Source organism: Scyliorhinus torazame, chromosome 4, assembly GCF_047496885.1.
Source record: "Scyliorhinus torazame isolate Kashiwa2021f chromosome 4, sScyTor2.1, whole genome shotgun sequence".
Lineage (NCBI taxonomy): Eukaryota > Metazoa > Chordata > Chondrichthyes > Carcharhiniformes > Scyliorhinidae > Scyliorhinus > Scyliorhinus torazame.
In genome coordinates this window covers 111,244,428-111,263,115 of record NC_092710.1, presented here as the reverse complement: position 1 = coordinate 111,263,115, position 18,688 = coordinate 111,244,428, and the positions used below count along the sequence as shown (strand labels likewise).

Genomic DNA, 18,688 nt, shown 5'->3' with positions numbered 1-18,688 from the left:
ACGTGTATACCAGGACTTTACGGTGGAGCTGGCAAGGTGGCAGGCTGCCTTCAACCGGGTGAAGAGGGCACTGTACATTGGCAAGGTGCAGTGCGGCATTGTATATCCAGCGAAGCTGAGGGTGACTTATAAGCTCAGGGACTTTTATTTTGGAAGCAGCGAAGGAGTTTGCGAAGGCAGAAGGACTGTGGCAGAACTGACAAATTGAGGAATGGCCATGTGCCCATGTAACCTTATGACTGTATTTTCTTCTTTTTTGTATCACTGCGGGTGTATGGGCTAAAGGAGCCAATGTTGTATATATTTGGACAAGGGAAGGGATGGGACTTTCACTCGAAATGAGGGCTCTTTGGGGTGTAGGTGGATATGCGTGGTTTGTGTGCTAAAAGGGGATCTCAGGGCTTTCCTAGGGCCGGGCAAGTGGGAAAGGGACCCGGGCGGGAGCCTCCACGCTGGCCGGTTTAAGCCGGCCAGTGAACGGGAGTGAGGTGGGGGGAGGGGCTGCGGCCATCGGAGCCTGGCAGGACAGGGTCCGAGTGGTCTAGCCGGGGTGGAAAGTTGGGGGGAAGGAACCGAGGTTGGGAGGAGGGGTTTTACAAGAGGCAGTGGACAGGAGGAGCTGGAGACTTTGGGGGGGGGGGGGGTTCCAACTCTTGGGTATCATGTATGGTACTCTTTCAGAGGTTGGATGGCGTTGAGTGTAGGGGGGAGGGGGAGTGGACTCTATAGGTCAATGGTGACCATGGGCGATCCCGGACTCCTTTTTCTTTTTCTCCTTTGTTTTTTGTTTCCACCGTGGGAGGGTTTGTTTTATTGGATGCATATATTGACAGGTGGGCCGTTGTTTGGGGTGGTGGGAGGATGGGATCGTTGGTATTGTTAAGGGGATTGATTTTGTATTAGTTACCAGTTACTGTTTGTGGGTGGGGTGTAAATCTTTGAAGGAAAATGTGAAAATGTAGAATAAAAAAATATTTAAAAAAAAAAAATAAAGAGAAAAAGTGGGGGAGATAAGGATGGTTTGCACCGTGGCGGAGGGGGTTAGAGCTATCAAGAAGCCCCCCCCCCCCCACCCCACTGTCCGTGTGGAGTTTGCACATTCTCCCCGTGTTTGCGTGGGTTTCACCCCCACAACCCAAAGCTGTGCAGGGTAGGTGGATTGGCCACGCTAAATTGCCCCTTACTTGGAAAAAATTAATTGGGTACTCTAAATTTATTTTTTTAAATGAAGGAGGTGAGCAGCTTCCACCTCGAGTAGAACCCCTCCTCCGACCCCCAATGCAAACTTTATCTTCTCCAAATGTAAAAATTGTGTCAGGTTACTCACCCACACCACTGCCCTTGGCGGCTCTGGTGCCTGCCACCCTAAGAGAATCCTCCTCCAGGCTATCAGGGAAGCAAAGGCCAACATGTTGGCCTCTCTCCCCTCCTGAACTGCCGGATCCTCCGACTCACCGAAAATTGTCACCCGTGGGCTCGGGCACACCTTCACCCTCAAGATCTCTGGCATCATCCCCGAAAAGGACTCCCAAAATTGCACCAATTTCGGACAGAACCAGAACATGTGTGTAGTTCGCCAACCCCCTTAAACACCGCCCGCATCAGTCCTCCTCCTCTGGAAAGATCCCATTCATACGCTTCTTTGGCATATGTACTCTCTGCACCACTTTAAATTAAATTAAACTGAGTCTCGCACATGAGGACGTCAAGTTTATCCTACGCAAGGTCTCACTCCAAAATCCCCCCTCAAATACACCACTCAATTCCTCCTCCAACTTCCTCTTTATCTCCTCCATTGGCACCTTCTCTCTCTCCATTAACTGCCCATATATATCAGAGATCTTGTTCTCACCTATCTCATCCTCAGACACTATCTTTTCTGGCAACAAAGGGGGCAGCAACCGCAAGAACGTGGCCAGCTCCTACCTCTCTATCCCCTCCCGTTCCCAAACCTTGTATGTCCAACCCTTCTGGAATAAATCTATAATTTACACAAATCGGTGCCCAGAGCGACATGGCTTCCAGCTTAAACCGTTGCCTAAATTGATTCCAAACTCTGATCGAAGAAACCACCACCGAACCCGTAGAGCATTAGGCCGCCGAGAATGGAAGCTGAGCCATCACCAGTGCCCTCCGACTTGTCCCTACTCACGAAGCCTCCTTCATCCACTCCCCAGACCGACCCTTCCTCCACGACCCATTTCCTAACCTTATCCACATTTATCACCCAATAATAATTCATCAAATACGTCAATGCCAACGTCAACAACCCCAAACGCCTGTCCCTCTGATGAAATGCTCTCTGAATCCGTAGCTCCTTACCTGCCCATATAAAGGCTGAAATTATCCTATTTATCCTTCCCAAAAAAGATTTAGGCAGGAAAATTGTGAGATTTTGGAAAATGAATAACATCCCGTGAAGGACAATCATCTTCCCGGTTTGGATCCTATCTGCCAACAATAGAGGAAGAACATCCCACCTCTTTAAATCCCCCTTCCATCAAGATGCCTTTTTGTACTGTATAATAAATTGTAACCAACGGCACTGTACATAATTTTGAAAAAGTTACCCATAACAGCAAGTCATCCACATATAGGGACATTCAATGTTACGCAGTCCCCCCCCCCCCCCCTCCACTCCGTTGATACCCTAAGCACTATCACCTGCAGTTCAATCGGCAATGCAATGAGGAAAGTGGACATTCTTGTCTTGTTCCCCTGCGCAAATCAAAATACCTGAACTTGGGCGGGAGAATCGCCGGGGGTCGGCGTGAATCCCGCCCCCGCCGTCCTCCCAATTCTCCCGCACCCCCAAAACCAGCCCGGCACGAGTCGCGCCACCCGCTTCGGAGAATGGTGGGGTCCGGCGCGACTCAATGGGCACCGGGGCCACCCGAATTCTCCGGCCCGCGATGGGCCAAAGACCCGCCAGCCTGTAGCCGGTCCCGCCGGCGTAAATCATAGGTCCCTTACTGGCGGGACCTGGCGGCGCGGGCGGGCTCCGGGGTTCCTGGGGGGTCGCGGGGGGGTCTGGCCCCTGGGAGGTGCCCCACGGTGACCTGGCCTGCGGTCGGGGCCCACCGATCCGCGGGCGGGCCTGTGCCGTGGGGGCACTCTATTCCTTCTGCATCGGCCGTTGTGGTCCTCCGCGATGGCCGATGCGGAAGTGAATCCCTGTGCGCATGCGCGGGGATGACGCCAGCACGCGCTGGCGCTCCCACGCATGTGCCGACTCGTGCCGGCCGGCGGAGGCCCTTCGGCGCCGGTTGGCGTGGCGCCAGGCTCCTGGAGGTGTTGAGGATTCCACACCTTTGGGGCGGCCCGAAGCCGGAGTGGTTCACGCCACTCCATCTCGCCGGGACCCCCCCCGCCCCACCAGGTACAGCAGGATCCCGCCCCTTGTTGCATTAGTGCGATCACTTGCCAATGGGGCCTTGTGCAACAGCCTAATCTAACTAATAAACCCTGGTCCAAAGCCAAAGCGCTTCAGTCCTCAAAAAGGTATTCCCACTCAATCCGATCAAAAGTTTTCTCCGCATCCATGGATATTATCACCTTTGTTTCCTGACATATCAGGGGTGTCATCACCACATTAAATAACTTCCTAATATTGGACGATAACTGTTTTCCCTTCCACGGACCCAGTCTGATCCTCAGCTAATCCCCAGCACATTCACCTCCAGGCACGTGACCAACACCTTGGCCAACAATCCACGTTTAACAATGATATTGGTCTAGAAGAACTACACTCCTCTGGATCCTTGTCCTTTTTCAAAATAAGCGAAATTGAACCTTGTGCCAACGTGGGCAAAAGCTCCCCCCAGCCAATAAACGTTTCCATTAGATGAGGGCCCAACTCTGTCTCGAACATTTTATGAAATTCCGCTGGGAATCCGTTCGGACCCAGAGCCTTCACAGACTACATTGAACCAATGCAACTCATCACCTCCTCCAGCCCAAGTGGGGCTCCCAGCCCCTAAAATTTCCCCTCTTCCACCACCGGAAAATCCAAGCCATCCAGAAACTGCTTCATGTCCAAATCCCCCCCACCGGGGGTTCCAAACTGTACAAAAAGGTGGAAGGCCTCCAACACACATTCACCTGACCTGGGTCAGAGACCAGCTCGCCTCCAGAGACTTTTATCTGCCCAATCTCCCTCGAGGCCGCTTGTCATCTCAGCTGGTCGGCCAGCAACCTACTGGCCTTCTCCCCATGTTCATACCCGGCGCAACTGATCCACCGCCTTCCCCATCGACAAGTCCTCTCCTTCAACAATTCCTCCTCTGGGGTGGCTGAGTACTGCTGATCCACTGTTAAAATAGTCTCCACCATCCTGTCTTTCCATCCTATCCACCTTCTTGTTATGCGCCTTGATCGAGATTAGTTCTCCCTAACTACCACCTTCAACCTCTCCCAAAATATGGAGGAAGAGACCTCCTCATTTTTATTAAACTCAACACATGTGCCTATAGCTGCCCCAATCTCTCACATGTCCCTTTATCAGACAAAAGTCCCACATCCAGCTTGCAGGGTGGTCATTGGGTGCCCCCCCTTCTCCACGCACAGATCCACAAAATGCAGCACATTATCCGATATAACAATCGCCGGGTATTCTGATCCCACCACCCCCGCAAGCAATGCCTTATCCGCAACAAAAAAATCGATATGGGAGTGCACTTGATGTATGTGCCAAAAGAAGGGAAATTCCTTCGCCCTCAGGCGCCCAAACCTCCACGGATCCACCCCCCCCCCCCCCCATCCGCTCCATGAACCCAAGCAGCTCCTTCACCACCCCCGACTCCTGGGACTTGGAGCACAGAATTAAAATCCTGTATCCAAATCCGGAAAACTCACCACACCTTCTTCATAAATGCCACATCATCCCAGTTAGGAGCAGACACATTCACTAACACCACAGGAGCTCTCTCCAGCCTTCCACTCACCGTCACCTTTCTTCCCCCTGGATTGCCCACTATATATTCACCGAAAAAGCCACCCTTTTAATGATAAGCCCCGCAGCCCATCTCGTCTTCATATCCAACCCCGAATGGAACATTTGTCTCACCCACCCTTTCCTCAATCTCGTTTGGTCCTTAACCTTTAGGTGAGTCTCCTGCAAAAAGATCACGTCTGTCTTCAAAATTTTTAAACGGGCGAGCGCCTTTTGATCAGCCAATTTAGTCCCCTCACCTTCCATGAGACCAGCCTGGTCGGGGGGGGATCAGCCATACCCAAATCCTAATGGGCTCCTCCAGGTCCCTACCTCGCCCAGCTCCCAGGCCCACCCAAGATGGCTGCCCTCCCCCCTATCCAATGGCTCCATGAAGAAACCTTCGACGGCAGCAACCTAATCTTCCCCCATCCCAGGCTCGCGATCCCCACCCAAGCGAAAAAGAAAGAATACAGAAAAAGACAACACTGTCACCCTCCCAAATAGCCAGCCGCGATTCCCACCCCCCCTCCCCCACTTCACTTCCGTTAACCAGCATTTCTGCTAGCATGGTGACCCCCACCTGAGGCCAGAAACAAACTTTATTTACAAAAAGAGCCACAGGGCGGCACGGTGGCGCAGTGGTTAGCACTGCTGCCCACGGCGCTGAGGAGCTTTGTTTGATCCCGGCTCTGGGTCACTGTCCGTGTGGAGTTTGCACATTCTCCCCATGTCTGCGTGGGTCTCGCCCCCACAACCCAAAGATGTGCAGGATAGGTGGACTGGCCATGCTAAATTGCCCCTTAATTGGAAGGAAAAATAATTGGGTACTCTAAATTAAAAATAAATAGCCACAAACTCCCCATGCCCCACCCTGTTTCAATTTTGCACCTCCAAACTCCTTCACCCCACGCCAACTTCCCCCCCTCTCGTGCTCCCCACCATACCCAACAAATGTTTGAATACCCCCAATGCCTACACCCCACACACAGGGTGGCAGATATTACAAAACTATACATTCAAAGTACTAAATGAGCAGAAATCAACCGCAAACAAAAGCAAACAAGCCCCTAATCCCCTGAATACAATGCCACAGGTCAACCACGCAGGTGAACCCACCCAGAATCCTCAAATAGCCCCCAGTACATGGTCTTTTATAAAGCTGCTTGGCTCCTCCAACGTATCAAAATAGTGTTCTCTTCCCCCATGCGTGACCCTCAAGCGAGTTGGGTACATCATGCCAAATCGGACCTTGCTCCTAAAAAGAGTGGGCTTGGCCTTGTTGAACCGGGCCTTTCCCTTAGCCAGCTCGGCTCCCAAGTCCTGATAGATAGGGACAGTATGGCCTTCCCAGCTACATTCACAGGTCCCCTTTGCCCACCTCAGGATTTTTTCCCTGTCCAAATAACAATGGAGCCATACGATAATTACCCGTGTCGATTCCCCAGGTCTCGGCTTCTTCCTCAACAACTGATGGGCCTGGTCCACCTCAGGAGGGCGATCGAAGAGCCCCCGCCCCCCCGCCCCCCCCCCCCCCCCGCCCCACCAATAACTCAAACATTTTGGCCACGGCAGTTTCAACAGCATTTTGGGTTGGGCGCAGGGTCAATGGAAATGCCGATTCGGGGGAAGCATACATTTGAGCAAGGGAAGTGGGATGGAAACTTTCGGAGAAAGGAATTAGGACACTAAAAGATTTCTTTCTGGGGGGTCGATTTGCAGGGTTGAAGGAGCTGGGAGCGAAGTAATGGCTGGAGCAGGGGGAAATATTTAGATCCCTGCAGGTTAGAGACTTTGCCAGAAAGAAGATACAGAGCTTCCCGGTGGATCCGGCCTCCACATTGCTGGAGGAGGTGCTGACGACAGGGGGACTGGAGAAGGGGGTAGTATCGACGGTATAAGGGACTATTTTGGAGGAGGAGAAGGTGCCGCTAGAAGGGATCAAGGCAAAGTGGGAGGAAGAGTTGGGAGAGGGTACGGAGGAGGAGGTTCTAGTGTGAGGTGCTCCGGAGGGTGAGCGCCTCCATCTCGTGTGCGAGGTTGGGGCTGATACAGCTGAAGGTGGTAGACAGAGCACACCTCACAAGGATGAGGATGAGCCGGCTCTTTGAGGGGGTAGAAGATGTGTATGAACGTTGCGGGGGAGGCCCCGCAAACCACGTTCATATGTTTTGGTCCTGTCCAAAGCTGGAGGATTACTGGAAGGAGGTGTTTCGGGTAATCACTAAAGTGGTGCACGTGAAACTGGACCCGGGCCCTCGGGAGGCCATATTCAGGGTGTCGGACTAGCCAGGGTTAGAAACGGCGTGGAGGCAGATGTTGTAGCCTTTTCCTCGTTGATCACCCGAAGGCGGATCCTGTTAGGGTGGAGATCAACCTCTCCACCCTGTGCCCTGGCATGGCGGGGGGACCTGCTGGAAATCTTGATGCTTGGAAAGGTCAAATTTGAACTGAGGGGAAGGATGGAGGGGTTCTACAATTCATGGGCGTTATTCATTATGCACTTTGGAGAATTGGATCACATCGAACATTATGGGGGATTTGGGGTCTGGGAGGGTTGGGGGGAGGGGGGCGGTGTGTTAATGGTGACTATGGGTGATTCCTGATTCCTTTTTGTCATTTGTTTATGTTAACATGCGGGCTAATGTCTGGGGTTTGGTGGGCGAATGGGATCGTTGTTATTGATATGGGGATTGACATTACATTCGTTACTGATTATTGCTTATTGTTGGGTGTAAATATGGGAGAAAATGTGAAAAAGGAGAATAAAAAAATATTTTTTAAAAAACATCTTGGCCACATATTCCGTGGTTCTCATCCCCTCAATACCTTTGGGCGGCCCACAATCCTCACGTTCTATTTCCTTGAGTGGTTCTCCAGGTCTTCGATCTTTAGCTTATTTTGCTCAACGTTTCAACGATTCTGCCTCCAAAGAGGCAATCCGATCTTCGTGGTTTGCAACCGTCTCCTCCACCTTCTGGATCGACGCATTCTGCATCTCCAGCCGCTGTTCTAGGGCAGCCCGAATTGGCTCTGCCACTCTTGCCAAGTCCACTGACCGCCGGTCTTTGTTTTTAAAATTCAGCCAAAAGGAACTCGACCAACTTCTCCATCGACCACTGTGTGGGCATCAACGCCACAAGTCCCGCCTGCGCCACATGTATCCTCCAGGTCCGAAGCATGCCCCTTGCGCAACACACTCCTCGTCTCACTCCTCAGATTTCAGGGGTGAAATTTTCTGGTATCAGCGCGATGTCCGCCAACTGGCGCCCGAAACGGCGCAAATCAGTTGGGCATCGCGCTGCCCCAAAGATGCGGAATGCTCCGAACTTTGGGGGCCGAGCCCCAACCTTAAGAGGCTAGGCCCACGCCGGATGAATTTCCGCCCCGCCAGCTGGCGGAAAAGGCCTTTGGTGCCCCGCCAGCTGGCGCGGAAATGACATCTCCGGGCAGCGCATGCGTGGGAGCGTTAGCGGCCGCTGACGGAATTCCCGTGCATGCGCAGTGGAGGGAGCCTCTTCTGCCTCCGCCATGGTGGAGACCGTGGCGAAGGCGGAAGGAAAAGAGTGCCCCCACGGCACAGGCCCGCCCGCGGATCGGTGGGCCCCGATCGCGGGCCAGGCCACCGTGGGGGCACCCCCCCGGGGCCAGATCGCCCCGCGCCCCCCCCCAGGACCCCGGAGCCCGCCCGCGCCACCTTGTCCCGCCGGTAAGAGAGGTGGTTTAATCTACGCCGGCATTTTTGCGGCGGGACTTCGGCCCATCCGGGCCGGAGAATCGCGCGGGGGCGCCCGCCAACCGGTGCCGGAGACTTCGGCAATCGGCGGGTGCGGGATTCACGCCAGCCCCCGGCGATTCTCCGACCCGGCGGGGGGTCGGAGAATCTCGCCCCAGTACTGTGTTAAAGGAGGAGGGAGAGAGATAGGGAAGTGGAGTGGTTTGGCTGGGGAATTCCTGAGCCTCAGGTCACGCCAACTGAGCCCGTGGAGTATTCTGGCAAGAGGCCAGAAGTGGAGGATCACACATATCTTGGGAGATTACAGAGAGAGGGTGGGGTGAGGGGGGATTTGAAAACAAGAATGAGAATTTTTAAATAAAGGGGGTGCCACACTAGGAGCCAGTGTTGATTAATGAGCACAGATGAATGGACTGATGATACACTGAGCAACAAGGGACCACTTCAATCATTGCATTACACATTTAAACATCTCTACTCACAAATAGGAAGGCAATCTCATTAGGTCATCAGCAAGGCAATTAAAATAATTTAATTGCAATGATACTACCTTGTTTGCTCATAAAGTTGGAATGTGTGCCTTCCTGCGTCCAATCTCCAATTATTGAGTAGGATGTCCAACAAAAAACAGCTACTTCCTTGCAGTGATTGGAGGTAATAAATAAATCTAAGCGTCATCCCTACTAAATCACAGTCTCACTTGTGGGCAATTTGTCACCTATTCTCCTAGTTAGTAATGGGACGCAGTCTGGGGAGACCCATTAACCGAGACGATGTGTAGCATGGCACAGGAAGGCACGGATGGTAAATGGCAGACCCATTAACAATGGAAGGTGTGTTGTTTGCTGAGGCCTCTTTGTAAAGGACAATGTGTTAATTTCACCAAGAATGGTACACTGAATGGGCAGGCTCATTAATCAGGGCCAGTCCATAGCCTGGGAAGACTCTTTAACCAGGGATGGTGCATTGGAAGATTCCATTAACCAGGTAGGTCCCTTAGCCAAAAATGTTATGTTAAATGTTTGGCTGAGAGAAAGATCCAAAATAAAGGCTGGGATTCTCCATTTCCCCATCGCTAACATCAGGAATTCCTATTGGGCGAAGGATCCCACACCAGCGGAAATACAGGATTGGTGCCTGGCAATAGACCCGACCCCAGTCTCCGTCGCCTCCCCACCAGCCATAGTGGGTTCCCCACCCTGTGCCGGCGCGAACATGCAAACAGATGCTTTGCATGAGTTTCAATATCATTAATGTGCTGGTCCAAATCTGTTTACCCCCTCCCCCCGCACACCGCCTGTTATGCTCCACCCCTCACAGCAGGAACTCGACCTTTGATATTAATAGTGACAAGCAATGTCCTGGTGCGATGGACCCGGAAGGGGGTCAAGGAAGCGAGCCCATAGCTCATGTGCCCCTCTGCCAAGTTCCCCAAGGGCCAGGGGGTTGGGTGGGCTCAGGCTGTGGATAAGGTGCTGACCCTGGACCCTCTGCTGGGATGGAGGCCCAATGTGTGGAGTCCCCCCTTCCAGTGCTGGGCAACCTGAAGATCAGTACTGGCATGGTGATCTCAAACAGCTCTCTCTTCAAATTCTTCACCCTGGTCTGAAGTAGCCTTCTCACTCTGAACTGCTCCGCCTGACAGGTGCAGAGCAGATCAGATAGTTCATTGAAGATTCACGACAAGAGGACTTTCCCTTGCCTCACACCTGCACCCTCAGCCCAATGATTGTATAACCGCAGCTTTTTGAAGTGTCGGAGCCTTCCTAGAAAGCCCACAGCACTTCAAATGCCTGAAATCCCTTGAGATCCTTTGAAATGGTAAAAATTCATTCAATATCAGACCAGGAAGTGAAGGGAAGGGAAACCAACCCGCTTGTCACCATGCAGAAACTTGCATGGCAGAGGTATGGGAATGGCACCTGGGTGACGCTCCTGGAGCCAGAGGGGAGCAGTGCCAATTCTCTGCTGGTGTATTTAGACTCTGTAATGCAGAATCCCGGATATCATTGCTTTTAAAAAGGTAAACTTACTTTTGCACGTGATCCAACCCTGTATCCAACTGTTTAATGATGTACTCAACGTGTTTATCACTTTTCTGTCCATACTCATTGAGCTTGCTGATGTAGTTTCCCATGCCGGCTGGGGACGTTGATGGAGTCGTAGTGCCGTGAGGCTACATCAAAGACAAATCAGAAGGCATCGCCTTTGTTTTCACAACCATATACCAACTCAACTGAAGATGCTTAAAAAGTTAATATCTGTGTCTGACACCCAATGGACCTGTTTAATTCCTGTTACAGATGGGGAGAGGTGGTGCGATGACCTTTTCCCTTTTCCTTCACCTCTCAATTATTCGCAACAAGATGTACATTTTAGGGAGTCCTTTAAAATCGTTTTGGTGCTGTGACTTTAAAGGATAGACACAAACGGATTTTTGGTAAGTTTAAAGCAGAAGAAAAGATAAGAGTTTATTCACTCAGCACCCCAAGACACTCACTCCCGCAAACACGCAGACACATATGCGCAAGAAGAGCTGAGATTTAAAATTGGCACATGCACTTAGGTCATTAACAAAATGACAAGAAACAAATCACGTGGTTAAATTAATCCTTTCAAGGTGAAATTGTTGCAGATCTCGACGGGATTCTTGCTCCTGGTTCTTTGAAGGTGAATAGTTGTTAGAAGTCTCTGGGTTTTCGATCAAAGTTGTCACTGTCCTCTTGTAGAAAACAGATATAGTTTTGTTGCATGTGGGAACAAATTAGTCCCTCTCTCACTGCCCGGTTGACTGGTTGTTAGATAGGGCTCTGTCCACCGGGGCCGGACGGTTTCCCGGTCGAATTCTATAAAAAATATATGGACCTGTTGGGCCCGCTGTTAGTTAGGACCTTCAATGAGGCAAGGGAGGGGCGGGCCTTGCCCCCGACGATGTCCCGGGCACTGATCTCCTTGATCCTGAAGCGGGACAAGGATCCCCTGCAATGTGGGTCTTACAGACCGATTTCCTTGCTAAATGTAGATGCCAAGGTGCTGGCGAAGGTCTTAGCCACGAGGATTGAGGATTGTGTGCCGCAGATCATCCACGAAGACCAGACGGGGCTTGTGAAGGGGAGACAGTTGAACGTGAATGTGCGGAGGCTTTTGAACGTTATCATGATGCCGGCGAGGGAGGGGGAGATAGTGGTGGCGATGGACGCTGAGAAAGCCTTCGATAGGGTAGAGTGGGGGTACCTGTGGGAGGTGCTGAATAGGTTCGGGTTTGGGGAGGGGTTTGAGTGTGGGTTAGGCTGTTGTATGAGGTCCCGATGGCGAGTGTGGCCACAAACAGGAGGAGGTCCGAGTACTTTCGGTTGCACCGAGGGATGAGACAGGGGTGTCCCTTATCTCCCCTGCTCTTCGCACTGGCGATTGAACCCCTGGCTATGGCACTGAGGGAGTCAAGGAACTGGAGGGGGTTGGTGCGTGGTGGGGAGGAGCATAGGGTGTCACTTTATGCGGACGACCTGCTGCTGTACGTGGCGGACTCGGTGGGAGGAATGCCGGAGGTAATGAGGATTCTGAGGGAATTCGGGGACTTTTCGGGGTACAAGCTCAACATGGGGAAGAGCGAGCTGTTCGTAGTTCATCCAGGGGACCAGGAGAGGGGGATTGGTGAGCTCCCACTAAAAAAGGCGGAGAGGAGCTTCAGGTATCTGGGAGTCCAGGTGGCCAGGAGCTGGGGGTCCTGCATAGGCTTAATTTTACAAGGCTGGTGGAGCAAATGGAGGAGGAGTTCAAGAGGTGGGACGCGTTGCCACTGTCCTTGGCGGGTAGGGTGCAGTCAATCAAAATGACAGTGCTCCCAAGGTTTTTGTTCCTGTTCCAGTGCCTCCCCATGTTTATCCCGAAGGCTTTTTTCAGGCGGGTTAACAGGAGTATAATGGGGTTTGTGTGGGCGCAAGGGACTCCGAGGGTGAGGAGGGTGTTCCTGGAGCGGAGTAGAGATAGGGGGGGGGGCTGGCGCTGCCCAATCTCTGTGGATACTACTGGGCCGCCAATGCGACGATGGTGCTCAAGTGGGTGATGGAGGGGGAGTGGGCCGCATGGAAGAGGCTGGAGACGACATCTTGTGTGTGTACGAGTCTGGGGGCGCTGGCAACGGCGCCGCTGCCGTTCCCTCCAAGGAGGTATACTACGAGCCCGGTGGTGGTGGCTGCCCTCAAATCTTGGCGGCAGTGGAGGCAGCACAGGGGGGAAGTGGGGGCCTCGGCGGGGACCCCACTACGGGGGAACCACCGGTTCGCCCCAGGAAGAACAGGTGGAGGGTTTGCGGGGTGGCACAGGGCAGGGATACGAACGTTGGGGGACCTGTTTGTGGACAGGAAGTTCGCGAGCCTGGGTGAGCTGGAGGAGAAGTACGGGCTCCCTCCGGGGAACACCTTCAGGTACTTACAGGTAAGGGCGTTTGCCAGACGGCAGGTGGCGGAATTCCCGCGGCTACTGCCATGCACAGTACAGGACAGGGTGTTCTCGGGGGGGTGGGTGGGAGTGGGGAAGATCTCGGAAACTTACCAGGTGATGCAGGAGGAGGAGGAGGCCTCGGTGGTGGAGGTAAAAGGTAAGTGGGAGGAGGAGTTGGGAGTGGAAATTGAGGAAGGGACGTGGGCAGACGTCCTAGGGAAGGTGAACTCTTACTCATCGTGCGCAAGGCTCAGCCTCATACAGTTTAAGGTGCTGTACAGGGCACACATGACCGGGACAAGGATGAGTCAGTTTTTTGGGGGTGAGGACAGGTGTGTTAGGTGCTCAGGGAGCCCAGCATGTTCTGGGCATGCCCAGCGCTGGAGGAATTTTAGAAGGGCGTAGCGAGAACGGTGTCGAGGGCGGTAGGATCCAGGGTCAAGCCGGGCTGGGGGCTCGCAATATTTGGGGTGGCAGAGGAGTGCAGGAGGCAAAAGAGACCGGAATTCTGGCCTTTGCGTCCCTGGTAGCCCGGTGAAGGATTCTCCTTCAGTGGATGGATGCGAGGCCCCCAAGCGTGGAATCCTGGATCAGCGATATGGCAGGGTTTATTAAGTTGGAGAGGGTGACATTCGCCTTGAGAGGGTCGGTACAAGGGTTCTTTAGGCGGTGGCAACCGTTCTTAGACTTCATGGCAGAACGATAGACATTGGTCAATGGCAGCAGCAGCTCCGGGGTGGGGGGGGGTCACTTTACTTTTTTGTTTTTGTTATTTATACTGGAGGATCTGAGGGGTTGTATATACTTGTTGTATTAAGTCGGGGTGTTAATGTTAATTTATTATTTATGTACAGGGGGGAAGGGGGTATGGAGGCTTGTTTTTCTGGACTGTGTTTTGTACTTAACCCTGTTGGGTTTCTTTTTCATTTTGTTATTGATATTTTATGAAACCCCTTTAAAAAAAATTATTATTTTTAAAAAAGATAGGGCTCTGTCTTCTTGATGGAGGATGGTCCCTCATTATTTCCTATCGGTCTCCAGACTATCTTACCCCTGCCTGCTCCTTGGAATAATGCATGTTATCTCTGGTCAGTTTCAATCATGTAATAATATGATCTATATTTCTGTTATCCACACACCTGATACGATGTTAGAAGCCATTGTTACACAATGGAGAATGAGTTGTCGCTGTTCACACCTGCTTCTGATAAATTGGTTTCTTCATACCTCTCATTGTTGTGTTTTGTGTTTGGATGAACCATTGACTGTGGGTTTCTGTAGATATCCAGTCAATAGGAGCCGTAAATGCACAAGTGGTTTCATATCCAGAAAACTGTGTGCAAACTGTGTGCCATGTTCCTACGGGGCGGCAAGTTGGTACAGTGGCTAGCACTGCTGCCTCATAGCGCTAGGGACCCGGGTTCAATTCTGGCCTCGGGTGACTATCTGCGTGGAGTTTGCACATTCTCCCCATGTTTGTGTGGGTTTCCTCCGGGTACTCCGGTTTCCTCCCACAGTCCAAAGATGTGCAGGTTAGGTGGATTGGCCATGCACAATTTCCCCTTAGTGCCCAATGCTGTGTAGGTTCGTATTTGGGGTTATTGGGCTAGAGCGGGGGAGTGGGTTTGTTCTTTCAGAGGATCAGTGCAGACTTGATGGGCCAAATGGCCACCTTCTGCACTGTAGGGATTGTATGATTACAACAGTTATTAAACTTTAAAAGTACTTCATTGGCTGTAAAGTGCCTTGGGATGTACCTGGGTCTTTTTTAAGAAAGCTGTTTAACTGCGTCTTTTCTCTCGGGGCTGGTTTAGCACAGTGGGCTAAACAGCTGGCTTGTAATGCAGAACAAGACCAGCAGCGCGGGTTCAATTCCCGTTCCAGCCTCCCCGAACAGGCGCCGGAATGTGGCAACTAGGGGCTTTTCACAGTAACTTCATTGAAGCCTACTCGTGACAATAAGCGATTATTATTATTATTCTTTCTACTTATTTGACCCAAGTATCAAATAATCGTGCCTTTGGAGTAAAGGAGCTCTTGTGTTCCGAGAGCAATTAGCAATGACCCACTATGTTAGAGCACATGAAGGGAGTTTCTGGATCTAGATACATGTACTTGAGCATTATGAGTATTTACTGAGTAGCATTTGAAAGATTACGGACAATGAAGGGAAGACAGGATGGTTCCCTCCTTTTTCCACCTCCCGACTGACCGGAGACAAAGATGTGTTTTAAAAATAAAATGTGTTTTAAATGTGCTGTAAGCTGTTAAGAACAGACAAATAACAGGTTTTCCCGTACTTTTAGAAAAGGTCTTATTACAGCCGAAATGTATTCACAACGGCATGTACACACACACACATACACACACACTCTATGAAATATTTAAAAAATGGAAACTATAGAAAGACGGGCTGGCTGGGTTGATGGAACTGAGGTCTTGATACGCTGATTAACCTGGCAACACAGTTAACAGATGTTTACCTAAAGCAAGTTTGGGACAATGGGATATAGAGTGTCAAAAGTGAAAGTAAAGATGGTAACGGTACAAAAGAGCAGATGGGGCGAATTTCACATTTCTATTCTAAAGGGTGAATTCTGACAAAGATAGTTTAGATGACGGAAGATCAAAAGGGAAAACAACATATCAGAGGAAAGTTCACCTATACAAGGGATCTATTTTGAGACTGCAGCCCACATTAACAAGCTGTGTCCACTCCCAACAAGCCTGGAGAAAGCCTGTTTGGGAAGCCAGTTAGCTCTATCCTAAGTTGGAACCAACCCCAAAAGATATACGTGCCTGGTGTGGTATCTATTGCTGGAATTTGCTTTTGGTTTTAAAACCTATGAGGGGAGGTTTAGCTCTTGAGGTTAGGAAAATAGAGGAACTAGGTAAATTTAAAGATTCTATAGCTATTAATGTAGTTAAGTATAATAAACATTTATTTTTATTTAAAATCATCACAAAAGTATCTGGGACATCCCTCACTGTCTCACAATATTGCAAAATATAGTTGAGAGCAGACAATCCAAGTTCCCCCTCTGGGATTTGGAATACCCTAGCATTTAACGTCAGCTGTGCTCTTAACAACACACACACATTCAAGAAAAGATGGTGATTACAAAAGAGGCAGTTAGATCTTAGAAGTCCCAAAAATTACTGTCATGCTTGCTTCTCTCGAGATGATGTCATGGAATGTTGCAGACCTGTGATTCCTTTTTGGCTCACTGAAGAAATAGAACATAGAACATACAGTGCAGAAGGAGGCCATTCAGCCCACCAAGTCTGCTTTGACCCCCTTAAGCCCTCACTTCCACCCTACCCCCGTAACCCAATAACCCCACCTAACCTTTTTGGTCACTAAGGGCAATTTATCATGGCCAATTCACGTAACCTGCACATCTTTGAACTGTGGGAGGAAACCGGAGCACCCGGAGAAACTCACGCAGACGGGGGGAGAACCTGCAGACTCCGTACAGACAGTGACCCAGCGGGGAATCGAACCTGGGACCCTGGCACTGTGGAGCCACTTGTGCTACCGTGCTGCCCAATAGGTTCTGGAAGTTGATGGAGATGTATTTGCAGCGGTTTACTGCTTGTAGCTGTATATTTCTCTTGTTTCACTCCAGTTGAGGTGCAGTCGATCCCCTGGAGCAAAAACTTGGTTTGTTCTCCAACTGATAGGTAAAGGCTAGCCCAAATTCTTTGTCTTTTGATTTTCCCTAGACAGGTTCCTTGGCTGGTCTGGATCGTTCTCCCTCTACTACTCCAAAAATATGCCTAACCAACAACCGCTACCCGCCTTCCCTACCATAACCCCCACCCTCTCTGCCTCCACTTTTTCTTGTTAACCTGAGACCCCCCCCACCCTCCCTGCTGACTTACCTGTCCTGTAGGAAGTCAATGACTACTAGGGTAATGATCTCAGGATTACTCCCCGTGCCATGTGCTAGCGAGGCTGAACACGTGGCTAAAGAACTGGTGCCCTTTTGAGGGCTTCAGTTTTTTGGATCATTGGAATGTCTTCCAGGGATGGTGGGGCCTGTACAAGAAGGACCGGTTACACCTGAACTGCTGAAGCACCAATATCCTGGCTGGGAGATTTGCTAGTATGGTTCGGGTGGGTTTAAACTAGGTGGGAACTAAACTAGCAGGGGGGTGGGAATCAGAACAGTAAGCCAGCAAGTGTAGAGACTAGGGGTGAGCATCGTACCAGGGCCAGGCTGCCTAAGAGGAAGGGCAAGCTGAGGGAGGTCGAACTTAGTGTACCTGGAGGTCTGGAGTGTATCTGCTTCAATGCGCGGAGTATAACAGGTAAGACAGATGAACTTAGAGCCTTGATTCATGCGCAAAACTTGGATGTGGTTGCTGTAACGGAGATTTGGTTAAAAAAGAGACAGGACTGGCAGCTAAATATTCCAGGATATAGATGTTTTAGACAAGACGGGGGGGGGGAAGATAAAAGAGGTGGGGAATTGCAATACTGGTTAGAGAACATATTACAGGTGTACAGAGGGAGGATACCATGGAAGAATCAAGTAACGAGGCACTGTGGGTAGAACTCAGAAACAGGACGGGGGCAGTCACTAAGGAGTGTACTACAGGCCTCCCAACATCCCACGGGAAGTTGAAGAACAAATATTTAAGCAGATTCTGGATAGATGTAGAAATAATAGGGTTGTTGTCATGGGAGACTTTAATTTTCCTCATATTGACTGGAAATCCTTTAGGGCTCGGGGTCTGGATGGTGAGGAATTTGTTAAGTGTGTCCAGGTTTGTTTTTTTGGAACAATATGTGGATAGTTCGATTAGAGAGGAAGCAATACTGGACCTGGTACTAGGGAATGAGCTTGGCCAGGTCAGGAAGTTTGCAGTGGGGGAACATGCGAACAGTGACCACAATTCTGTAAAGCTTTCGGATACTCATGGAGGGCTTGATGCGCAATCAATTACTCTCAAGACAAGGTGATTCATAACTGAAGGCTTTAATCAGCTAGAACTCTTCCCCAGCAGCTTTGATACAGAAAGTAAAGGCTGCTGGGACGGCAGCGGTTCTTATACTCCGCCTCTCAGGGCGGAGCTATGTACATCAGCCAATGGTAGACTCCTGGGTCTAACCAATGGTCATTCACCTCTCAGGTACCACAATACCTGGTACTACCACATTCACCCCTTGTTAAAAAGAGCCCGGCAGGGTGATGGCCAGCGTTAATAGTCGCCTTTCGCATGGTATGACCAGATATGTAGGTACCGTGATGTCGAGGGTAATAACAAAGTGTTCATAGTGCAGCAATCAGTCGATCGGGTGGCCTGGTCGTCCTTCTGGAGCGTCTGGGCTTCGGCGGTGATTCTGGTGGGGGTCCCGGCTGTTGCGACTCCGGGAGCATGATGTCGTCCTCCCAGGCAGCTTCGTCACCTCTAGGCGGCGCTGTTGGGGCAAAAGGTGGACAAGGGGGGAAGGCGCCAGCAAAAGGTGGACAGGGAGGGAAGGCGCATGTAGGGGCCGTCGGTGTGAGCTCGGGCCTAGGCAGGAGCGGCGGGAGTACTGACCCTCCAGTTAGGTGCTGTGGGGAGGGTGG

General features: G+C 51.1%; 1 protein-coding gene across 2 annotated transcripts in view; it reads right to left on the bottom strand.

Annotated features, from left to right (window-relative positions):
* Positions 1-18,688, bottom strand: part of LOC140410418 (interferon-induced, double-stranded RNA-activated protein kinase-like) — a 179,348-nt gene that overhangs the window by 98,733 nt on the left and 61,927 nt on the right. For both annotated transcript variants that reach the window (XM_072498487.1, XM_072498488.1), the window contains exon 4: positions 10,700-10,842. In XM_072498487.1, the coding sequence (XP_072354588.1) occupies positions 10,700-10,842 (143 nt within the window). The remainder of the gene's footprint in view (positions 1-10,699; positions 10,843-18,688) is intronic.